The sequence below is a fragment of the Lissotriton helveticus genome, chromosome 10, assembly GCF_964261635.1.
Source record: "Lissotriton helveticus chromosome 10, aLisHel1.1, whole genome shotgun sequence".
NCBI classification, from domain to species: domain Eukaryota; kingdom Metazoa; phylum Chordata; class Amphibia; order Caudata; family Salamandridae; genus Lissotriton; species Lissotriton helveticus.
The window spans coordinates 629,046,177-629,072,699 of NC_136071.1; the positions used below are offsets into that span (position 1 = coordinate 629,046,177).

Consider the following 26,523-nt stretch of genomic DNA (forward strand, 5'->3'; position numbering starts at 1 on the left):
TGGAACCACTTTAAAAATCTAACACAAAAACTTTTGTCTTTCCATATTTTATTTTCAGTTTCTTCATTTGGGCTTGTTTTGGGTACAAAAAGGCAAATTTTCAACAGTAAAACTGCACAGAATGTGTCAGTGCTTAGCAGGGTCAAGTAAATAAAAAACACCTTCATGCTGATTTACTGTGAAATAAGCATAAACATGTAAACCTTTGACATTGTTGTCCTCAGTTGTTTTCTTGGCAGAGAAACAATGGTCCAATTAAGGTATTGCTCATATGAGTTGGAACAAATATAGATCATTTGATTAATGTAACTATATCGATGTGCTCTGTTGCTTGGTGCCTTAGCAAATCAGAACATCAATATCCATTCAGGGCTAAAGTAGCTCATGGGCAGGAAGTATTCACAAATAATTACCTACTTAAAAAACATATTGGAGCTAGCAACGGAACCCCATGCAGTAAATGGCTATCCTAGAATGCCCTTTCTGTTCAAAATGTATTTAAGTCACATTGGGTAACATTACAAAACAAATGAATCATCTTGTCCTATTTTTCCACATTTCAGTCAATATTATAGTTCTACATTTTCAGATTTTTGTTATTCGTCCTGCTCTCAACATAGATGTACAAGGATTGTATCTTTCCTACCCTGGGGCTCTTTGCCATTTTCCTCAATGATGCAATGCCTTGTCTTATAGGCAGCCGCAGCCCGTGCAGGTAAGAGTTGTGGGGCCCGATGAGGGGGATTTTCGACAGCCGATTTCGAGGAAAAATTAAATAAATAATTGATTTTCCCTCGTCATCGTCCGTCGAAATCCAAACCCCCCCCCCCACACCGGGCCCCACTGCTCATACCTGCATGGGTCGCGGTTGCCTAAAGGTATGTTTATTCCAAAATAAACTGGGGCAAAATTATGATCCCAATATTTATTACGCTTCAAACATTCTGAGTCTCGTTCTTCTCCCATGCAAAGAACCTTGAGATTAAGCCCAATATCAACCTGAGCAGTCCACACAAGAAAGGAGGAAGATATACATTGAGAACGTCCTTCACCACTCTTGATGCCGATGTCCATGCTTCCATCCTTACCTTCTCCTTCAGATCGGCATTGGTCAGTTATAACCCTCTGTAAGCTGGCCTACCTGGATGGCAACTGGACAGACTTTAGAGTTTACAATAACTGATTCCAGACTCAGTTTAAATTACTGTGTTTCCCCTGACCTAGAAAAACCTCACTACCCTTTCATCCTAACAAGAACTAAATCATCATTCTGTACCATACATATTGAACAATGCTATGGTGAACCCAGAGATTCACTTTAGACAGCTATGATCAGTCACTCCCAGCTTCTTCACCACATCTGAGTCCAGCTAGGCAGGTATGGAAGACTCACAGTTCTACCTACTGGACCCTGTACTGAGAAACACACTCCTTTTGGTGGTCAAAAAAAGCATTCCAATATACAAACTTGTATGAGTCCACCAAGGGCCTTGATTCACCAAAATGCCGCAGGTAGCTTGAGTGACGTCATATACCCATTGACTCCTGAATCCCACCACAGCGTTCACACATTATCTAAAATGTTGACCCCAACGTCCTTATGTTTGCTTCCCAGATGCTAAGGGAAGGGCTAGTAGTAGAAGCTAGAGCAAGTGACCTGGGGTCAAAGAGCTCTGTTTACTTTCTTTCCTTGTTCCTGTCTTCATGACCCTTGAGCCGGGGTGGTAAGGGATGTTCCAGATGGCAGGCCAGGAACAAGAGGGCTACCGCCAATGGCAACCACTAACTGTCCTCCATGCCAAGCAGCATCACAAAGGTGGCCAGATCCACTTGATCACTGGCCACCACCTGAACGCTTGCTTGAACTTCGCTGGTCCAGGCTGACCCATATAAAAACGGACCCATATAAAATCCTGACCTAATGCATGGGAGGCTAAACCTGCCGGGAAACCAGTGTTGCTTCCTGTCCTAACAGCATCAGCCTCTGTCTGCTTAATCACCTTAAGAATATCACCTTCACAGAGCTCCCTCTATAAAGGATATAAATGGTGCCTAAATGACGAATCAACATAAGAGAAGGTGTGGTCTAAGAGCCAGAGCTGACAACTAAGAAACCAAGTTCGAATCCCAATCTCTGCTCAACATCCAGTGTGATTCTGGGCAAAATACTCTCCATTTCATCTCCCCGTGCCTAAGAAAACAATGTGCAATGTAATCAGGGTTTCATGTAAAGTGCTCTAATGCCCTTGCTCCATTTTCGTGCTATTAAACACAGCATAAACTGCTGATTACCCAATTACAACTGCTTCAAACAATGCCCAACACGTTGCTTTGCTTGCCCAGCCATTTCACATAAATATGTAGTCTGCACTTAGAAAATAAAAGACTAGGCCCACGAATCTCATAATAGTCTAAACATGGCAAATGAAGGGAGAAAGCATTGCATACCAAATCCAAGGTTGCTAAATGTCCATATGCCGCCTCAATTGGTGCCACCTCAAAGAATCACTGTATAACATAGGCTCCTGGGCTGAGGTTTGCTGACACCCTTCGTGTACACACCGGCTTGCAGTTTACAGTAAATTCCTGTCACAAACGCCATGTTATAGTGTAAAACTTACGCATGTTGTTGGCAGGCGGCCTCGGCTGCATGTTCTCGTAGTGTTGTACATGGACTGTGAGGTTGGCGTCTCTTTCCATGTGTTCTGCGTTGTATTGGTCCCCTTGTCGCATCACGTCAGCGAGAGCCCTGGGACATAAGGAAAGCGTTATGCTCAATTAGATTGAACCAGATGCAATATATCCATAAGCAGTCTAGCGCAAACAATGTGTATGAACCCTATGGGGACAGGAGCATATTAGGACCTACACGCTATCTTGCGTGTGTGCCTGTAATTGGAGGTCTGCCAGATTCATAATTGGATAATGTCTGAGGGAAATTACTGACTCACACAATACAGGCTTTTTATTACATGATACCTATGTGCTGTCACAGCGAAGGAATGGAATGCGCAGCCTCAGGTCTATTGTTATAAAATGCAGTCATATTTTCTTTTGAATATTTGAAAATGGAAACTAAGGCTAATGAGGAAGAACCATCAACAATAGATAATAAATAAGGTAGTCGAGGTGCAACTGTCTGATGGCTTGGGGGCTAGTATTTTGCTTCACACTTTAACTCTACGGGGAAAAGGTAGTTTGACTCATACCAAGCCTAGAAATGTACACAAAAGAAACCATAACCCAGTGAAAATTGGAACATAGAAAGTAAGGGAACATCCACCACGATGACACATCTAAACTGTCAGTGACAGAAAGACTACCTTGTATTAAAGACGTATTTGATTTAATTCATATAGTGACACAGGTATCCGCAATGTTTAATTAATAAAAGCCAGTCAAAATCAGCAATTCCCCTTTGGAAATGTATAGATAAAACCAATCAATACCATTTCACACATTCATTCATTCATCATTCCGCCAATATTACCATGAGATTTGGATATGTAAACAAATGTATACATGTATTTAAAAAACAGACATTTATGAATTGGAACACAATATACAATAAATATATGCAAAGCAAGCCTATCCATACAATATGTATGTTTAACACAGGAAAAAAGGGGGAGAAAAAATATCATAGACATACACATTTGTCATTTAGAACCACTAATCGAACACAGATCCTTGGTTTAGCCATAGCAAACAGAATGATCATTTGTTAGAACCAAAGTTACATTGATCTAGTGTCGCGTTTCGGTGGGATTAAATGATCCAAACCACCTTCATCAGGAAACAAGTTGATGTTTCTCCCAACTCAAAATCAGTCGTAAGGCGTGGTGCCCAGAAAACATTTATAGCCTTCTCCTTAGGGCACTCCTTACTTTCTGGTGCCCCCAAAACAGTTTTTCCAACGATCTCGCCAGTGGGCATAGTAGCGCGTGAATAAATCATATTTCATTCATTCATTCATTCATTCATTCATTCATTCAATGAGTGAATCTTTGCGTTCAACTGATTCTTTCTTTCCATGTTAATTGTGGGAATAAGCAATCTCCACTGTTTTTATTATTAGGCCACTTAATACATGAATCTGCGTGGAAAGGGCCCCAAAGGTGCAGATACAATTTGCATGGGTACTGGCTCCACAGACTTTTCGTATTACTTTATAAAAGAGCAGGGGCAGAAACATTTTCTTAGGAGTGGTCAGCCGGCCTTCTAAATGCATGCATTAGCATATACAAAGGCTATCTGTTTTAGATTGCACCACTCTTTCTATAACCACCCTTCACCTCCGTTCTATTTATGTAATTCTTGCAGGTTATTTTTCATCTCTGCTTTCTCCCTTTGTCACGGTTTTCTTGCAATCACTCATGCTTTTATCTTGTCCTGCCTTTCTTTCTCCATGGCCCAAGTCTGATGATGAAAGATAAGTCCTGGTCCCTCACAAAGCGAACTGGTGCAGCCCGATTTGGAACCACAGGCACAAAGTAAGCACTGGCATCCATAAGCAACATTTGAGTGTTGATTTCTCATCGAGTCGAGAATAGTTTCACGATAAGTGTACTAACTGTATAAACCAGCGATGATCATCTTTGTCCTCGTTTTAAAATGCCCAGCCTTCATAGCATTACATAAGGGACCCAGTCAACCATTCATTAATACAGCGTACACCGCATTCAAGAAACAGTGATTCCATATGTGGAGGGGTCTTTTCTAATGGAAGTGAGGTATTGTCTACTTCACTTGGAAAGATTGTGATTATTCAGCATTTCTTGAGAGAAGCACTCCTGCTTGTTGAGTGCTAATTGAACACCGCCTGTGGTTGGTCTAAACTTAAGGCTCATTTGGTCGGTAGGTCGAAGTTTGATGACAAATTTACCCCGCCTCCCCTCAAGCGCAAATGAAAGTTTGAAGTGGTCTTAACTACAGGAGGCCACAGTATTTATTCCTCTTCGCTATTAAGGAACAGTGAATGCCAGGCAGGGGAATGAGAAGAACAACATCTTGGCTATGTGACTACTCTTAGCTGAGGGACAAACCAATCGAATGAAGTTTTATTGTGCTTGTTAGATCAGCCATCCTTTGTGTGGGTTTCTCGGCTTTTGTGCCTTCTGACTTCCTGTTTGCTGACTTCATTTTTTCCTAGCTTCAGGATTTTGGGCACTTTACCACTGACCAGTGCTAAAGGACAGTTGATCTGTCCCTAAACCATGGTAACATTGGCTTATCCACAATTGTCAAATGTAATTAATAAACAATAACTTAAGCTTGCCCCAACCTAATATACTAGTAAGCTCATACATCACACATTTTCTTTGCAATAGAGGTTGAGAGCCCAAGAACAAATTATTTGATGCAGACAATATTATAAAAACAATTTGAGAGAGACACACAGGTGTTATAATCCTTACGGTTAGAAAGTGGACTAAGGCGAATGCTAATATATTCAGTTTGGAATAAAAAAAAAGGTACTAGGAACTTATGGTTTGGAAGTTGTCAATGATTATCAATTGCCAGAGGATGGCACCTTGTCCAAGTAGGGATTACTGTCCTAGTCAGTCTAAGCTTGATACACACTTTAAATTAACCTGTGCCCACCCTCAGGTTGCTTGACACAGAGCAAGCAGGATTAACTTAAGGGGCAATGTTAGACCTGGCATCTTTGGCGTGGTTTCCCCCTATCTTTTTGCCTCTACCTCCTGTATTTTTGATGCTGTGCTGGATTTCGTTTTTGCTGGTTTAGATGCTTTGGGCACTTTGCCACTGCTGTTCAGTGTCAAAGTGCAAGTGCCCCCTGTGTAAATTGTTAATAGGATTGGTTATCAATGATTGGCATATTTGTGTCACCAAGAAGTCCCTAGTAAATGGCACTGAGTGTGCCAGGGCTGGTGATAACAAATGCTACTAGTGGGCCTGCAGCACTGATTGTGCCCCCCACATGAGTAGCCCTAAAATGGTGTCTCAGGCCTGCCACCACAGTGCCTGTGTTGCAGTCTGTGAACTGCCATGTCCTCTTGGTCAGTGTCCCCACTGGCCAGGCCTAACCCTTCCCTTTCTGTACACCTTGGTCACCCCTATGGAAGGTCCAAGGTACCCCCTTGGGCAGGGTGCAGTGTATGTGAAAGGTAGAGCATGTACTGGTGCAGGTGGCAAGCTCTGGTAGTGAATTACAGCCATTTTCGTTTTTCACTATTGTAAGGCTATCTTGCCCCATAGGCTATCACGGGGAATGCTGGCTACAGTGGCTACCAGTATATCTTCCCATAGGAGCAAGATAGTACATAAAAGTCTGGTATCCCTGAACTCAGAATTTAATAACACATCTTTTAGGAAAGGCTGTTTTTAAATCCTGTGTTTGAGAACAGCACTTTTAGAAAGTTGCTGTTCTCTTGTCTGACCTTTCTATGCGCCTTGGCCTGTTTGTGAAATGGCTGTCTGGTTTGTGAGTGACAGGGGATGGGTGGCTTCCAGAGTCTGGTGGGCAATCCCTGGGCTGAATAGCTCCATCTGCATCTAGAGTGGTGGGAGGGGGTAGCACCTGGACCTGAATAGGGCTGAGCCTGCCTTCCACAATGCTGCTGGGCGGCTGACGACTCTGCCCCTCTCTCTGAAAGGAAAGGAGAGGCCAGGAAAATAAAGTGCTAAAGTAACACCCAGAACTGGTTCAGACCGGGCTCAGAGCCCTCCTGCACAGAGGGATCAAAGACTTTTAGGGGTATAAGTACAGGACCCCTGACTACAGAAAATTAGATCATCCTGGAATCAAGAAGGAACCTCTGCCAAGGAGAAAACTGAAACTGAAGAAGGAAGACTGTACTGCTGTTGCTCTGCTGGACTGACCTGCTGTTGCTTTGCTGCCAAGGAGAGGGGAAGGACTTTGCTTTTGGTGCTGTGTCCCCTTGCTTGAAGGAATCTCCAAGGGCCTGAGAAGAGCTGGCTCCCTGTTAAGAAGTCCCAGGAACAAAAGGACTTCACCCCCAGCTTCCCTGAACTCTACTGAAAGAGTTCTGTCCTTCCTAGAGTGCTTGGGCCAGTTGTTGTGCCTCTGGAAGTTGTACCTGTGTTGGGAAGCTAGAAACCAAGCTTTTAAAGACTTTCTGCAAGTTTTGTTGCATTGCTCGCTTGTGGAGTGCATCCCCGTCAGTGAGAGGAAATTCCCACCGCTGCGAAGGCCGAGATCGTCGCAGCGCCTGTTGCCTCTGCCAGAGTCGTCGCATCCTTCGTTTGCGGGACACACCAAACCGGTGCGGGGAGATTACCATTGCTACGATTGTCGTCGCAGAGCCTGTCGTCGCTGGGTGAGATCGCCGCACCGCTTGCTTGCGGACCGAATCACGTCACTGCGAGTGTCGTTGCAGAGCCATTGCATCGAGGAGCTGTGAGAGGAAGATCACCGCTGGTCCACGCATCATCGCCCCGGAGATCGTCGCAACTTCAAAGATCATCGCATCGTGCCTTTGCAAGCTTCTTTCACTACGGAACCTTCGCACCTGAATCCATACAAGGTATCGCATCCCTCCCCATACAGATCGGAGTCACCTCATCACGCCTGCTACATCCCGCGGGGCTGTCGCATCGCCTCCCCAAGGTTTTAGGAGTGACGCATCGCTTGTTTTCCACCGCACCAGTTTTTGTTTTAAACTTTGTCACATTTAAAGGTACTATTTGCTAAACGTGACGCAACTGTGAACTTTTCAAGGAACTGTGGATTCTTTTATCGCAACCTTAAGAACACTTTTGAAACCATATTCTTGAACTGTGTATGTTGGATTTTTGTTGTTTTGGTCTTGTATAGTTTAGATTAAATACTTTATTTTTCTAAACTGTTGTGGAGTCAGTTTGTGGTGTTTTCACTGTGTTACTGTGAGTGTTGGTGCAAATACTTTACACATTGCCTTTGATGAGCCTTGACTGCTCGTGCCAAGCTACCAAGGGGGTGAGCAGGGGCTATCTAAAGAGTGTATCCTCCTTACCCTGACTAGAAGCAATGGTCCCTATTTGGACAGTGGTACCTACCTCTGCCAACTAGAGACCCCCAGTTCTAACAGGCAATGTCTAAAGTATTTGTGCAACACACACAGTAACACAATGAAAACACCACAAAAAGACTCCACAGAGGTTTAGAAAAATAAAGAATATGTATCTGAGTAAAACAAGACCAACACAACAAAACTCCAATCAGTAGAAGTCAATATATGAATTTTTAAAGATTGAAATGCACAAATAATGCTTAGAAGTCACTAGCGGTCAGAAGGTTTATTGAGGTCACGAGGGACTGGGACAAATCAAAGTTAAGGCTAACCACGATGGACGGAAGGCCAGCTACGAGACTCATGCAGGTCCCACTGAAAAAGGGCCTGGAGTGAGAAAGTGTCGAAGTCGAGAGCACGATGCATCAGTTCCGATTCATGCAGTGGGTTACCACTTCGTAGTCGAGCTCCATAAAGATGAAGGCACTGCATCTTCGTCAAGCTGCGCAGATCATCACCTTCGGGTAATGCATGCTGTGAAACCACTGACATTGTACAGCCTCTGGATCGGCATCGAAGGGTGATGGTTTGGTAACGACTGGCACAGTGGCAACGATATGCCCACTTCTGAGGCTCAGGACTGGAGGGGGCACCTTAGGCAAGGGTAGCACTCACTGATGGCAGAGTCCAGCAGCACCAGCAGGATTGCAGGAAGTCTTTTGTATCCCTGAGATTCCAGAAAATAGGAGGCAATGCACCACGCTCTTGGAGTTACTCTGGGTTCAAGTGAGATGGGTCCAGTCCCTGTTCTCAGCAGCGCAGAGATCAGCAGGCAGCAGGGTAGCTCAGCCACACAGAGAAGGAGTTCCTCAGAACAATCCGTCAAGGCAAAGTGTCAATCCTTACAGCACTGTCATCTTTGCTCCAGCAGAGCTCTTCCCAGGTCCAGTAGTCTACGGATTTGGTAGAGTCAGAGCCCCAGTACTTGCACCCAAAAGTCTATTTGAAGTCGGGGGTGATTCCAAAGCACAAGGTTCCCTTTCAACCCAGCTCTGTCTGCCAGGCTACATGTGGGGGGTGGATTGGTGCTTTGTGAGTGGACAGGACACTGCCTATACCCCCTCCCATTCCTCCCTGCCCAGGAAGACCCATCAGAATATAGATGAATGCAGACGAGTACTCATAATGCAGATGAGCATCACCTACCTGTGTTTGTGGCTGTCTAGAGGGTATGCACAAAGTATAGCTGCCACCCAGCCCAGACATGTTTTGGAGATAGGCTGCAGGCACACAGAGAAAAGTTAAGAGCAGATAAATGTCCACATTCTAGAAAGTGGCAATTCTAAAATTTTAAAGTCAAATCCAACTTTACCAGTAAGGAAGATTTATCATTACTATTGCAAAGGTAAAAAACACGATTCAGCTACTCCTTCCCAATCAGAAATTAGACCTTAAAAGTTTTTTAAGGAATTCACAATGCTAGCCTATGAGAGGAGTATGCCTCACCGTTGTGAAAAACAAATCTAGCTGTTTGTCACTAATTGGACGTGTAAAACTTAAAAGTGCATGTCCTACCTTTTAGTTACACAGCACAATGGCCATAGGACTAACTAGGCTTACCGTAGGGTGACCTATGTGTAATAAAAGGGGAGTTTAAGGCTTGGCAAGTGGTTTTAAATGCCAAGTTGAAGTGGCAGTAAGCTGCACACACAGGCCTTAGGTTTGAAAAACCTCTTGTGTGCAAGACGCAAACAGTGCTGCAGGCCCAATAGTAGCATTTAGAATACAGGCCCTGGGAATATGATATCCCCCTTTACAAGGGACTTACAGGTAAACTAAATATGCCAATCAGGTATACACCATGTTTTAGGGGAGAAGTGCATGCACTTTAGCACTGGTTAGTAGTGGTAAAGTGCTCAGAGTCCTAAGGCCAACAAAAAGATACCAAACAAAGTGGAGGTAGGAAGGCAAAAAGTTGGGGGTAAAACCACCCTAAGAATGACAGGTCTAACAGCAATCTACTAACAAGAGCCCGATCTCCTTCAATTTAGGGCATATTCATGGGTTGCTCTATTATAATCATTGTACAGTTTTGTCTTTCATTGGTATTATACTAAATTGAAACAACACCCATTCCAAGGTGGTTTCTACACCATGCCTGTAACATACACTTCTAGAAAGATCTTCAATTTGCAAAGTGTGCTACTACCAAGGAATTCATTTGGTCATGGGTTTACTTTTTGGCAATATGGAGATTCATATAAACAATTTTTGAATATAAAACGTAATCATTAAATGCAACAGGTTGAGCACATTTTGACTGTAAATGAAAGTCAAATGATTTTCTCCCTTTAGTTCTCTATCCTATGCTTTGATCCCATGAAAAGGGAATGGTTGAAAAGTATTTATGTTTTTTATGTTCCCAGCTATTTTCTGTAAGACGATCAGCCAAGTTGGTAATATTCTGGAAGGATATAAGGAGGAATTAGAGCTCTGCTTTAGTGGAAAATTACCTCATCAAGGGGTCCCACGAATTTTCTAAGCAAAACTGTATAGGCAATTTTTCTATTCAAATAGTGAGAGTAAGTAGGCACTTCCATAATCCAAGTAATCAATTAATCAATCAAACAGTAGATTTATTAAGCGCTTCTTGTCAACTGTGAAAGTATCAATTCACTGGAAATGTAGTAAACTGTTGAGGGGTGTAGCTTGACACAGAGCTTTGTACACAAACCATGGATTGTGTCAAATGGATGACAGTTACCAACTCCTGACACTGAGAAGGATCTTTCTTGGTGAACGTTGAGCATTTCAGGGTCGTGATATTGTTTTTTGGAATATTGTAACATTATCTATGTTGAAGTGCTCAAGAAAGATATCCTAAAACAACAGAGGAAACACAGCCAGGCCTCCAGTTAGTGGTTAACCGAACAGAGAGATCACTTTACTCTGGCCCTCCATACCCTTCGCTGGCAGATGGTGGCTCTGGAAAGAAAGTTCAAGCCACTTTGTACCATTTTCAGTTTATGAGTGACACTTGTAATAAATTACCCCAGAAATTGAAACGTCACTACATTCAAAACTACAACCTTAAATTTAACATAACACACCTGATCATGTAAACCAGTCTTAAGTGAAAGACACATAGAGATAATAAAAGTGTGCACCTCTGGAACTTCCTTATCCCAGACCTGAGGAACAAAGTAAACTTGACATCATTCAAAAGAAAGCAAAGCCTCTTAAAAGATGTCTTCAACTCTCATCCATTCCAAATATGACCATCTCCCTTCAAAATGGGACATTACCCGGCTAAGTACAAAAACTTGCTAGAAATCTGGTTATTATCAATAGAGGTCTGAGAGAATTCTAACGATTTGGAATTAAAGACAGCAGGCAGTAGTAAAGATACGTTTATGGCTGAAATCAGTTCGAGGGCCTGTAGGAATCCACACCATGAGTGCAGAATCCACAGTAGTAAATACCCCTTAAGGAATGGGAAGTTGGTGTTCTAAGACAAGGTTTGCCTTGGATATTTGGTAACGTCCGCAAACATGTACAGTTGTGCCTATCCACAAACTCCTTTCCCACACTTTCTCAAGAAGGAAAGAAAGGGTAATGAATCAGCCCGAGACTGTGTTGGGGTCCAAGTGAAGAACTTTTTCAACAGTGAGGTTGTTTTCTCCATGTAGGAAAAAAATATGCATTTGCACAGGATACTCAATGTATTCTGTGTGGAAATCTCTTCTTTGGATAACTCTGCATACTGAGAAAAGGTCACATGACATTTCCATAAGTGTATCTGGGAGGATGCACCTTTCCCAGCTTTCCAGGTGTATTTCTGTAAACGTTTATGAAACAAATTGTAAAAGTATACTTATGCTGAATTGCAAATCTCAAACCATATTTTTACATGCTTTTTCGGGCTGAACATGTCTAAAGTTACCTCATGTGGCATACTATTGCTATACAAGATAATGTAATAAATAAATAAAACCTCCATTAAAGGTTCTTCAGGAGGAAGGGGTTGATTGATGAATTTTTCAAAAATGTCTTTGGAAGGATAACTTACAAGATCTCCACACTGTATGAACCATACATCAACAGCTGACCGATCCCCAAAGAAGCAAACTTTTTTGCTTCTGCTTCTCACAGCCTTGTGACCTGACAATGCACCAGGGGCAGGGGAGGCTCCTCCACTAGGGCGGAGGAACGTCGCCACACTGCTTTCTCTCAGTGCGAGAGGCAAAAACACAAAATGGTAAAACTACTAATTTATGTTTCTGCTTCTCACACTGCGAGAAAGCAGAAGTGTTTGGTTGGGGCAGGGAGGTGGGTGATCCTGCTCTAGGGCAGGGGAGGAGTGGCTTGCCCAATGCTGCGGACCCTAATTGTTTGGTTGGCCTTCGGGGGCCGACCAAACCAGTGATGCACACTCTGCCTTTTCTCCATGTAGGCTGCATGCAGCCTACATAGAGAAAATGTCCTCCCTATAGGCGCCGGGCTGGTCGGCGCCACGACCAATCACAACGCTGCCATTGCAGCATTGTGATTGGCTCAGGGGAGGGAGGCTGCCTGCTTCCTGTTCAGAAGGAGAGGAGCAGAGACACCACCGAGGCGGGACCGGGCCGGCGGAGGTAAGTTAACTTTTTTTTTATTGAACCCCTGTGCGCGACTCCCTCCCACAAGTCATGCTGGCTGTTACCCAAAAAGAATGTGGCGCCTGTCTGTAGACTTCATTCATTCACACTTTCTGCAACTTGGAGCCATTGTAATTAATATTCACAGGAGTTATGAAATACCCTTTACCATCTTCCAGTGGATGCACAACACACTTGTTATGAGTTGGGGGTCTCTTAGTTGTGGCTGTTTGTATCCGTGAGTGACGTGTGAATACTTCCCTTCGCCACAAGGAACAGGCGCAGAGTCACCCTGGAGTGTGGAGAGATGGCGCTTGTTTACCCTTCCGATGTCGAGATAGTCTCTGGGCGGACAAGAAATCACAGTGCCCACTGATATTCCACCAAGGATACTGGGTGCTATAAACATGATCTGTTCTAAAGTGCCATGACATCAAGGCATAAGGACCACACTACACTATAGGCTAAGGCTCCACAGAGCACTGCTATATACCATTCAAATGTGTAGGGCTATATGATCTGCATGCACTGCCCCATCTGAAGCAACCTATAACTGCTTATGTATAACAAATATTGAATAGAATTGTTCACAATAAACGCCTGCCATTTGCAATCCCAAGACATAGCAGGCTTTACTGCTGCCCAAGTCAACGGTACTCTTTTGTGGAACCAGGGGAGGGTTGAACACCCAAGAGGTCTCACCAGGGTTTGACTTGGATCTGCAGATCCCAGCAGCTAGGACAACACCTAGCTCACTAGGCTTTTCTTGCCGATATATGCAGAAAGGAACAGTACCATGCTCAGAGCTGCCAGATGACGCATTATGCAAGGACATCAGTTCGGGTCCTGCAATATCAGTCTAGAATTGCTATTTGTGGGTGTTTCCCTATTTGGTTCAGCGCAGAGGTGTTCAACCTGTGACTGGTTTCAATACAGGCGTCCTTCGTGAACAAAGCAAGGGGATTAAGCCCACCCATCCCAGGTAGGTCTCGTGCACGGGGGTTCGCCACCAAGAAAAAATGTAAATAATGGGGCCAAATGGTGTATTTTCCCTAAAGTCATTAGTTTTATTTAAAGGTACATCTGAAGATACAGTCTTTGTATTAGATACATGTGATGATCCTCACAGCGCACTTGACTCTGCCATCACTCCTTGGTGAATGAAGGTGGGCCTGTGAGGTGTGTTTGTAATTTACAAACAACTTGTTACTACAATCATGGAGTTTTGTACTAATCTTGAAGAGCCCTCTGTACACCAATGCCTGTAACCGGCAGGTTTCAGATTCTAATCCTAGTGAGACAGCTCAGTGGGTTTAGAGGTCCTTCTGTAATCTGCCTGTAACCAGTTCAGATCCTAAAAAACAGACCAGAGAGTTGTGAGCAGGCAGCAAATATCTCCATGTTGTCTGTGTGGTGTACGTTTGCACCTGTGTAGAGCTTGAATCTTCAGCTTTTGATCACATGAATGTCATTCAGTCGGACAATATTATTATTAAATTAAAATGAGTCAAGAAAATACTACCTTTTATTCCCATAGTCAGCAGGAAATTAGTGATCACCTCACTGATTCTTGCTAAATTAGACTATTGTAATGGTCTCTATCTTGGAGTGACTAAGAAACAACTCAATAAGTTGCAAATGCTTCAAAATGCAGCTGCCAGACTTCTGCTAGAAATTCCTAAGCATCATTCAGTTCGGGAACCCTTGCATAAGCTGCACCAGCTTCCTGATAAGAGCCGCATTAGCTTTAAGGTCCTGTGCATTACCTACAAAGCACACCACAACTCTGGTCCTAAGTCTCTGAGACGCCTAATATGTTGGTATTGATCCAGCGGGCTATAGAAAATATATCATAAACAACGCTACCCAACTTCATAATCTATAAACAAATTTCTATACTAAATATGGACCCATTTATGAACCAGATATATTTTGGGCCTACTGAATCAGGTGGTCAGAATAAATCTATATACACATTATCTATAAACTATATACATATTTATACACTTGCAGAGAGAATATTGTCACTAGAATAAAACCCAACCATTTAAATGACCACCATAGGCGACATGATCTAGCTAATGGTAACCTACACTTCTGAATAACCAAGACCAGCTTGTTTGTCAAAAGTAAGATTTTATTTTCTAAATTATGGTATGTAAATTGAATGTTTTATAATTGAATTTTATTAGCAATAAAGCAAGCATGATTGTAAAGAATTATGGAAAGACATAATTTAAGCAAATGAATCAAAGTTAAAATGAATGTTTAAAGTTTAGCATTTCTAAAACCTAAGTCCCTAAATAAGCTAAATAGATAGAAATTAAAGTAAAATTCTTTGAGGATTCTTACGTGCTCCACGCAAAGTCCAGCAGCACATCACCCTCATCGGAAAGTCAGAAAGCAGCAGCCAGCCCAACCCTAAGGGCATGACTTTTTATACCTTTCTACGCTAACTAAACTAGCAAAGGAAAGTTTTCAGAAATCCTCGACGTCCCATTGGCTGAGAGTGACAAGTGACATGTCACCAGATTCTCAAAAAAGTTCCACAAAATCATGTCTTACAAAGACCATTGTCTCTTCCACGTGAAGCCAGAAGCTTCCTGCGATTGCAACTATGTATTAAGTCATCCTCGCAGCTTCCATAGTCTTTCAGTACAACTTCCGCGGATGCCAAGTTAAGGACTGACAAAATGTTCACTTTCGACCTTGGCCATGTCCGACAGAATGATGTCAGCTCATCAGTTTTTGCTTTGTGAATGCAGCTTCAATAATCGTTTTAATTCAGAATGGACGTCTCGTGATTTTCTGCAGAATTCTAAGTCAGCTCTTTTTCTGCGGATCAAATGACTAGGCCCAAAAGCAGGCAACTTATGTTTTCTAGTATAAAACAAACACAAGAAAAGTATTAATGTAAGAAATAATGTAGATTCTGTATCCACCCCATGGTTTACTAATTAATTAACCCACCCGATTAATCAAAATGTTACCTAGCCATTGCAAACAAATAAAGCAGCGTTTATATTTACCAGTCTCCGTTTTTCTATGAGACCCATATGCACCTAGAATAGTAGAAATGACATCACACAGACAAAGAAAAGCAAAACAAGCACATGCTTATTTTAAGTTTGCAGCAGTTAGTAATGACAAAAACGAAAACAATAAATTATTTTATTATTTTGCACTAACAAAAAGATGCAACATTAATGCACGTTTATGAGCACACATGTTAGTCCCCCCACGTGTAAAGTTTAATCTAAATTGTATTAGCACGACATATCACAAATCATTAATAATTTTATTCATGTTATGGAAATGTGACTTTGCGAGTTTAAACAAAATTTTGTTTTCTATCTCGCTCCATCAACTCCCTCATCTGGTGATTAACAAATCACCACACCAGCACTCAAAATTTTGGTAAATTAAATTCATAAGAAATCGATTCAAATTCATTTGTATTAGTAAACCTAAAAATCTGTTTCAGCATAATCTTTGCAATTAACATGACGCTCTCTATGTAACTCCTGTAACTCGATCTCCCTTTCTTCTTCTTTTCTGAGTTTATAGATTCTCTTCTTTTCCTTCAACTGTTTCTTTCTTTTATGTAACAAACAACCTACTTTAGTCAAAATAAAAATGAATACTATTATAATCAAAGGTGCCAAAATCTTGCCAAGAATTGAACTTCCAATATTATGAAACCAGTTTTTAATTGCTTGAAACCTTTTTGAAAGTTTCCCTGTAAAATCTTCTTCTTCTAAAGGAATTATTTCTGAATGCATTTGTGTAATATTCTTAATATACATTTCAATATTCTTACTCTCATCAGGAATATATGTACAACAATGTTGGACATGTAAAATGCCACAGACTCCTCCCTCTTTTGCTAGGAGTATGTCTAAAGCAAGACGATCTTGAATTACCATGGATCTAATTGCAATAACTTCAACATTCACTAATTGAAACCCATCAGCAGTGTCAGTTGATAATCTATCAACTATAGTGGACAATTTTCTGATTCTCCCTGCATTTAGGGTTATACCAACAAAAGGTATTACAGCTTGAAAAATATCTCCCAGAACTTCGGTAAAAGTTTCTCTTTTAGCTCTATTTACATAATTATGAATTTTAAACAATCCTTCTGAATCTCTGTCAACATGAAACACTTTAGGAAAAACAATTCCCACATAACAAGTTCCATACCAATGGTCTGGAAGGTTGTAGTAGGCTTTGTCGCCACAAACAAAATAAATTCCAGGGAAGATAGGATCTTTTCCACCTTTAAATCCCCAACCTCCCATAATCTGATAAGTATCTTCACAGTTACTTGCACCTACAAAATAATTATCAAAAAGTGTATTATCTCTTCTAATGCAAAGCTTTCCACTAACAGGTTTGTCTATGTGAATTGCAATATTTTCAAGCATTTTGCCATTTAATTTCTCATCCTCTTTTTGCCAGAAGGATGACTTAGTCTGCTTGACTAATTCATTTCTCTTATAAATTGCTCTTCTCTCCTCAACCAAATTCAAAAATTTCTTTCCTTCAGCACTTAATTTACATGTTAAATTATTCTTGTAAGCATACTCGTAAGTGAGGGGTATATTATCAAGGGGTTTTATCTCTGCTTTTTTGGCTTTAAAAGCCAAGAAAGCGGAGATAAAATTATCTCCCTATTACCAAGCTGTCGCTAACACCAGTTAGCGACAGCTAATAGGAGATAGCGACCATCATGGGCCCCACTTTGCATGTCAGTGATATTTATCACTAATGACATGCAAAGTGGGCGTGCCAAGATGTTAGCGACTGGAAACAGTCGCTAACATCGCTATCTCCTATTACCAACTTTTGGAGATATTCGCGCTAAGCGCGAATATCTCCAAAAGCTAACACCTGCCCTGAGCAGTTCTTAGCCATGTTATCCAATGGGAGGTGGATAACATGGCTAAGAGCATTTGCTCGATAATGCATGAATATCGCTGACTTTTCAGCGATATTCATGCATTGCGGCCGTTTTTTATCGCATTTGCGATAAACCTTGCTAATAGCAAGGTTTATCTGCGATAAAAATCGCCGATTTGCGGCGATAATTTTTGTCTCTAAACAAGTTAGAGACAAAAATTATTGCTAGTTGTTGGTAATATACCCCATAGTTCGTTAGTAACAAGAAAATATTCTCTCATTTGTTTTGCTTTCTTATGCTTATTTAAAGCAATATCAATCTTAACATTAGCAAAAATCTCATCATAATTTGAATAGTAATATTCTAAACGACCAGTTTGATAAAATAAACTAGTTAATACACTACATGTTACAGCATAAGTGAGAGGAAGCATATTATAAGTTACTCCCTCAGAAACAGAAGCAGGTAACTTAACACAGACATAACAGTCTTTAGCATCCATTACTTTGACATATTCACTCAAAAGCTTTGTGAATGTATTGCTTGAAAAATCACCTATTGATTTATCTTGATGAATGTTAGGCTGATGATCAATAACTTTTGCAGATGCACTATGTTTAGTTTGGCTAACCAGAGCTTTGCTTGTTATGTTAACTTTGTGTAATTCTCTATTCATTTCTAAAGGGATAATCACAGCTAGTACTAACCAGAGCAGAACTAAAATGAGCAGACACACCAGAGTCATCTTACAGCATCTTTTAAAAACAGAACATTTTGAAGTGCTCTCCTTAACGTAAGGCATTTTTAGGTTAGTTTTAGCCTCAAAAATAAAAATAAATTTTAAAATTTATATACACCCCCCTTTTAAAATATATTTTTCTTTTATGACCCTAAACAAGATTTCTTCGACCTTATGTCATACATAAGTTTTCTTCAACTAAACAGTTTTTCTTCGACCTTGTGTCAACTAACAAGATTTCTTCAGCCTTTTGCCAATTCAATAATTCTGTACTTCAATCATTGTCACTAATTTCTTGGATTTCGTTTTCTTCTTCACTACTATCATATATGTCTATAACAGGTGGAATTACCAAGTAAGTCCACTCAGGAGACTTGTATTTCTGGTTTGGTCTAATTATTCTCTTCCCTTTTCTCGATATTACTTCAATTTTTCTTCCAACTCCAATTTCTTTTCCTGGACTCTTTTGACTACTGATTTCTTCAACTTGTTCTATTGGCTTTTTGATCAATCTTACTCTCAATCTTCCACCAGGCCAGTAGTCTGCTTTTCTCACGTATTTCTTCTTTGGTTCAGAATTATTTGATTCTGACTTCCAAGTCCTTTTCTTTCCGTTTTCACTTCCACCCTCCACGTCACTTTCTTCAGTTTCGTAGTCTGAAATTTCAATTGACTCAGGAACTTCTCTATTCGGCAATTTCACTCCTTCAGGAACTTCACTTTGTCTTCCATCACTGGTACTCGGTAATTCGTTCTCCTCCTCTTCCTCAATTACCTCTAGCTTCCCAGATTTCGGATTTTTGTTCCTTACTTCAGAGCTTGTTCTCTGCCTTTCGATACTCTCCCGGTCTGAAACTTCCTTTGGTTCAGCTTCTTTGTCTTCAATAGAGACAACCGAATCCTCAGTTATCTTTCCTTTTAACAGATTCTCTTCTCCTTCAGAATCTATTTCAATTATTTCTAAGTCTTTTCTTGTCAGATTTCCATTCACTGGCACAGTTTCCAGATGTCGACTTTCTTGTCGATCTTCAGAACCTGGAATTACTTCACCTTCTGTTCTGTCTTCTGCTTCAGAATCTGAATCATCTGTAGTATCACTTTCAACATCAGAACTCTCAGGAGTTGGTACTGGAATAGTATGACTTGGATGAATCCAGCGTTTCAATCCTCTGCACTTTACAGCATTAGTAGTGATCAAGATTATCTGCCTAGGTTTCTGCCATCTAGGAGATAGACAATTCCTTCTCCGATGTACTTTCGTTCTGACCCAGTCTCCAGGTCTCAGATCATGTGTCAAAACTTTGTCATTTGATTGAGCTTCAGTTCCCACCTGATTAGACACAGAAGTTACCATATCAGATAACCTTTTACAGTAATCCAAAATTGCACTGTCATTTATGCTCAACAGTTTACCTACAGGTACAAAAGCTTGTCTCATAACTCTTCCCATTATAATTTCATGAGGACTCAGACCTGTCTTTTTATCTGGTGTACTTCTTAATGACATCAAAACAAGTGGAAGAGCATCAGTCCACTTAACACCTGTCTCAAGACACATTTTTCCAATTCTGTTTTTGATAGTTCCATTTATTTGTTCAACTACACCTGATGCCTCTGGTCTGTATGCACAGTGTATTTTCTGCTCAATGCTCAAAGCTTCACAAATTAACTTCAACAGTTTGTTATCAAAATGGCTTCCTCCATCACTCTCAATAGTGACTGGAAAACCGTACCTTGGGATGATTTCTCTGAGCATTAGTTTTGCTACTGTAATTGAATCACAATGTCGTGTAGGGAAAGCTTCTACCCATCTTGAGAACAAACATACAATTACAAGTACATATTTCAAACAGTTGTGTAAGGGCATTTCAATGAAATCTATTTGTAACCTGGTAAAGGGACCACCCTCTCGACCAATTATTCCTGTCCCCACCACTGATTTTCTGTTTGGATTCATTTGTTGGCATGATAAACACCTTTGACAAAAAGATTCTGCAATGGTTCTAAATTTGGTATTGAACCAAGTTTCTCTAAAAAGTCTGACCATAGAATCTCTTCCTAAATGTGCAGGGCCATGATATAATCTGGCCATGTCAGCAATCAAGCAATTTGGTAAGACTATTCTGCCATCTTTGTAAACCCACACTCCATCTTCTTCACGTGGTCTACAATCTGATCTTAACCATAGGTCTTTTTCTTCATCATCTGTTTCGTTTTGTAAATCTCTAATCTCATGCCATGTTTCTACAACAGTTGTTAGCATTAATGAATTTGAATCAGTTTCTTTACTCCTCTCCCGATTGTATGAATAATTTTTCCTTGCGCAGTACTTTGCTGTTTCGTCTGCGAAGGCATTTCCCTTGGAAATATAATCAGTTCCTCTAGTGTGCGCTGCACATTTGACTATGGCAATTTCTTTTGGCAATTGTATTGCTTCAATTAATCTTCTAATGAAAACTGCATTTTTAATTGGTGATCCTGTTGATGTCATGTATCCTCTCTGTGACCAGAGTTGTCCATAATCATGCACAACTCCGTATCCATACTGACTATCAGTAATGATGGTAACTCTAATATCTTTTGATATTTCGCATGCACGAATTAAAGCAATCAATTCAGCCACTTGTGCTGAACGAACTCCTTCAAGACATGATGCTTCTTCAACATCTACAACTGTACAAACTGAGTAAGAAGCTTTCAAGACACCTCCTTCGGATCTTAAGCATGAGCCATCTACAAAGTAGACAAAATCCGATTCAGACAAGGGTCTGTCTTTGATATCTTTTCTTGGTTTAGTGCAGAATTCCATGACATCTAAACATTCATGTTCTGTCTCAATGTCATCAACAATTTCGGAATCAGGCAGTAATGTAGAAGGATTCAGATTCAAACATCTTGAAATCGAAACATTATCTGCTCCCAATATGATTTTCTCATACTTTGTCAATCTGCTACTTGTTAAATGTTGAGTCTTACCTCTTGTCAGTAATATTTCAACTGAATGAGGCACAAAAACTTTTACAGGAAATCCCATTATGATTCCTTCACTTTGTTCAAGGCTGATACTTGTAGCTGCAACTGCTTTTAAACAACCTGGTAATGCTTTTGCAATTGGATCAAGAACTGCAGAGAAGTATGCAATAGGTTTCTTTAAATTTCCATGTCTCTGAATTAACACAGATAATGCACATCCTTCTCTCTCACTGCAATACAGTTCAAAATCTTTCTCATAATTTGGCATACCTAAAGCAGGAGCTTGGCATAAGCTCTTTTTCAAGTTCTCAAAAGATTCCATCTCAGCATCATTGAGAATAATTGGATCTTTTACATCTGATTTGGTCAGTCTTTGTAGTGGTTTTGCAATTACTGAAAATCCACTTATCCATTGTCGACAGTAACCTACCATTCCCAAGAACATTCTGACCTGTCTTTGTGTTCTTGGTGGTAACATTGCTTGAATCATTTTTATTCTCTCTATTGTTACTTGTCTTTTTCCCTTTGCAATTCTGTGACCAAGATATTTTACTTCTTGTTTGCAAAACTGTAGTTTCGCTGGGGACACTTTATGTCCTTCTTCTGCAAGGCGATTTAACAGAATTATTGTGTCTGTTACACAATTTTCTCTTGTCTTTGCAGCTATTAACAAATCGTCAATATATTGCACCAATGTAGACCTACCTGGTAAGTCTAAATCTTCTAATGATCTTTTTAACAATTCATTAAAGATTGAAGGACTTTCAGTATAGCCCTGAGGGATTCTTGTCCATCCAAGGGTCTTACTTTGGAATCTGAAAGCAAAGATTTCATAACTGTCTGGGTGTAATGGAACAGTAAAGAATGCATTGCAAAGGTCGATGACTGTATACCATTCAGCATCATGTGGAATCTGAAATAGAATTACTGCTGGATTTGGAACTACAGGACAACATGGAATGACAATTTGATTAACCTTTCTCAAATCTTGTACGATTCTAAATGTTCCGTTAGACTTTTTAACTCCCATAATTGGTGAATTACAAGAGCTACTTTTCATTTCCTTTAATACACCTTGCTTGATTAATTTTTCAATTATAGGTGTAATACCTTCAATTGTCTCTGTTTTCATTTTATACTGTGGAGTGTTTGGAAATTCTATTCCCTGTTTCAATGCAATTTTTACAGGATCTACGTTTTTCATCAGACCCATTTCATTCCCAGTAAAATCCCATATTTCAGATTTCACTGTTTCCTTTAGCTCTTCAGGTAAATCCTTTTCTTCAAATGCAGGAAACAATTTTGTTTCTTCTGCTTCCATCATCATCATTGTCATTCTGTACAAACCATCTTCCTCCATTGTTTGTAACTCAACTCCTTCAGGAGAACAATATATTCTGCAATTCATTTTACATAGGATGTCTCTGCCTAATAGATTTACTGGACTACTATTACAAACCACAAATCTGTGTTTGTCTCTGTAATTTCCAATTTCAACTGGTACTGGATCGGTTAAGTCTGTTTTAATTTGCTGATTACTTACTCCCACAACTTGGATGGTATCCCCAGAGAGAGGTAGGTTTTCAATTTCCACTGATCTAACAGTAGAACGGGTAGCACCAGTGTCCACTAGAAAAGTGATGTCTACATCATTAACTTTCCCGTTTACATAAGGACCAGACTGGTCAACCTCAAGAGTGGCTCCAACAACACACTCTTCCTCCTCTCTCGGGCACCGTCAGCAATAATCATTAGAATCACTGTCTTGACTTTCTGTTAATAAAAATTGTTGTGAAGCATTTTGCATTTGAACCCTTTGTTGCTTTTGCTGTTTTTGTGGTTTTATTACCTGTTCACATCCCTGAAATCCCACGTTTGGATTATATTTTTGAACTCCCCCACAATTCGGAAAAGGTGGTTGTGGCAATTGGTCTTGACGATTATTCACCTGTTGTTGTTGCTGTTGTTGTAACTGTCGCTGTATATTAAATTCATTTAACCCCTGTTGCATCTGTAGCTGTTGCTGCAGGTTAACACCATTCTGCATCTGTGGATTCAATAAGGGATTCTTTAAGTTTTTAGGAGGATGAGGACACTCGTCCCTCCAATGTCCAATTTCGCCACAATTAAAACAAGGTAATCTTTGTTTCAGTTCTTCTATCTTTGGGCTAAATTTCTTTGGGAAATTATTACCTTTAAATTTTCCTTGTATCTGGTTTGTATTTCCAGTTTGAACAAAATTAGTGTTCTTATTTCCCATGCTGGCAATCTGTTGCTCAGCCACCTTTACCTGAGCCCACATGGCTTTCTCCTTCAGCTTCTTCTGTTTTACTTCTAATTCATCGCTACAATATTTTGCTTTTCTTAGAATATCATCTACAGATAGTGCTTGCCATCCGACAATACTAGTTCTGATCATTTCTCCAATTTCAGGTTTTAGTCCATAAACAAATCTATAGATAAAATGACTCATGTCTTTTTCATCCAATTTTTCATAACCACTGTATTGTTTAAAGATTAACAATAGTCTTTCATAAAAAGAATGAACTGATTCTTTTGTTTCTTGTTCTGTTCTTTCTATTTTAACCCAATCAACTTCTTTGGGTGGAATCTTGTTTTTCATCCAAACAATTACTTTCTCATAAAAATCCATTACAAGTGGATTTGGGGCACCTGTTTCTTTAATTCGTTCAGGTTCTGCTTTTGGCCAACTAATCGATATTTTGCATTCTGTCCAAAGATCAGATGGAACGACAATATCAAAAAATCCATCTAAATCAATCCACAGAACTTTTGACACTTTGATAAATCTATCGACTTGCCTATACCACTCAACTGGTTTCTCTCTTAATTTTGGAAAGTCATTTGTGAATAACAGAATATCTTGTCTCGACCATGGGACATGAACATATCCTCCACCTGCAACTTCTCTCATTGGAAATTGTTTTGACAATTTTTCCAATCTTTCATCTTCCTTCCTTTTGGTCCATTTCACTCTCCATTTGTTCAGTTCTCCTAGCTTTTTGATATAGACAATCAAATCTTTAATGTGAACTATTCTTCCCATTGAGTTCAAACTCTCAATGTCACTTTCTGAAAAATCTAATCTGTAATGTTTTGCAAAATTCTTTTGTTTACTTACATCGATTTCAAGTTCTGCAGCTAGATCTTCTAATTGATCATATTTATTTTTCGTTTTCCATTGAATACTTTTGCAAATGAATAGTAGTTCATCATCCCGATAGTAATTTAAACTATCTGGACCAATGGTTCCAATTATTAATTCTTCAATATTAGCTTTCAATTTGGCCACATCAAGTTTTGGTGTGGTTACCCTGACTTCAGGACTTCCTACATCTGACATAGCACCCATTGGTGTTTTTGGAGATAAATCCTCATTAAAGGTTAAATCAGGCATTCTCGATCTAGAAGTGTTTAATTCAGTCAAGTCTGAATAAAATTTTTCAGTAGGCTTTTGAATTTCTGTATTTAAAGGAATAGTTAATCCATTTTTGTTTGTTTCTCTTTGATCAAATACAGGCTGAACAGGACCTATTGTTACTGGAACAGTGACAGCTTCCATGCCTTTTGTCATTCTTTTAATTAATTCTTCTTTTGATCTTAAATATTCATTATAATCAACATCCTCAACATTTCTTGTCTCTCTAGCATAATCTTTTGGAGGTTCCCTTGCTCTTGGAGTCATTGTAAAATGTCTACCTTCATTTCGAGCATTCTCGAATTCTGATCTTCTAGGAGTTTCAGTGATTTCACAATTATTTGGATAAAGTTTAGGAGCTTCACTAATTGGGGGTGCACTCGGTGAAGTTTCAGTAGAAACCACCGGAGTAGACCATGATCTGGGAGGTCTCAAAGGCTGATTAGGCTGTTTCTTTCTAGCAGTTGTATATATTTCTTCCATAACTGCATCCTCAGATTCACTTTCCATAGATTTCCCTGTAGGAGAACCCATTACCATTTCATGAATTAAATACAATCCTTCACTCATGTTTCCCTGTCTCCACATTCGCAATCTATCTTCATGAGTTTCTCTTTTCCATGATGGATTTTTAGAAGGTCTTTTAATTCCACTAGCTTCTCTTTGTAACTGATACATCTCGTCTTCCCACTCAACTAAAGCTTCAAATTGAGTTGGTCTCGGTTTTGGAACAAGAGCATTCATTTTCTCTCGTAAATTTCTTAAAACCCTTACATTAAATGAACCATCATCAGGCCAAGCTAAAACACCGTTGTTTTTAGTATAGCGTTTCCAACTGTCGAACCATAAGACAGTATGATATCCGTATTCACCTTCCATGTACGCTGCAGGTGTTTTATACTTATGAAGTAGTTTACCACCTCGCGTTTCGATTTTCTTGTCAGGTGAAAATAAATTCTTAAATTTCTGAAATAATGTTGTCTTTTTCTCAACATGTTTAAAATGATAACTCATTTTTAAAAGTTAAATTTAATTCACAAAATCGTTCGTAAAATATTTTCGGGATGTTCCGCAAAACAACCAATCCGTGCGCGAAACACACCAACAAGCCAATGGCAGTTGAGCTACGTCAGTTTCCTGCTCAATCAATAAAATTGGAGTTTTTCCGAACGACCAATCAGCTCACAGGCCGTCAGAGACTCAAGAGCCAATCAGAATATAGTTTGTGACGTAGGTCACCCAATCCCAGCGCGGCTCTGTGACGTACACAGCGGCTGCGGTTTCTCGTTTCTCACTCCTGGAGCTTACCCCTCCTTCACAAAATCTTTTCACAGCGCCATTTTAAGGACACTTTTCAGTGTAAATTAATTTTTAACGATGACTATAAGGACAACATCTGTTCGTTTCACTATTTAGGATAGTTTACATACATTCAAGTATCCACACTTCGGAATAGACGGCGCTATTCACACTAAGGATAATATTCAATTGTCAGTAGAGTAACCTTACCCCACCCTTCTAACACGTATAATTATGAACTCGCTTTGCTCTGAACCCACCGCGAAGTGAAAGTTCTAAGAGTTCCACTTGAACATAAAATACAATTCAAACTCGCACTTTTACACTGAAAATTCCCTAATTTCAAACACACATGAAATCCGTACAGGACTCTCACCTGTTTATTGAATTCATGCACCGTTAGCAAAATAACGACGTTATCCGTACAGGACTCTCACCTGTTTATAGATATGAAACATGTACCCGTACAGGACTCTAACCTGTTTATAGATAATCATGCACCGACGTTAATTTTACCCTTCACTCAAGCTCGGATATAACTAATACTTTTATCACAG

General features: G+C 40.1%; 1 protein-coding gene across 1 annotated transcript in view; it reads right to left on the minus strand.

Moving 5' to 3' along the window:
* The window catches only part of SHISA9 (shisa family member 9), a 1,140,149-nt gene that overhangs the window by 978,732 nt on the left and 134,894 nt on the right, over window positions 1–26,523 (minus strand). The window contains exon 2 of the mRNA XM_078663164.1: window positions 2,622–2,749. Within this exon, the coding sequence (XP_078519290.1) occupies window positions 2,622–2,749 (128 nt within the window). The remainder of the gene's footprint in view (window positions 1–2,621; window positions 2,750–26,523) is intronic.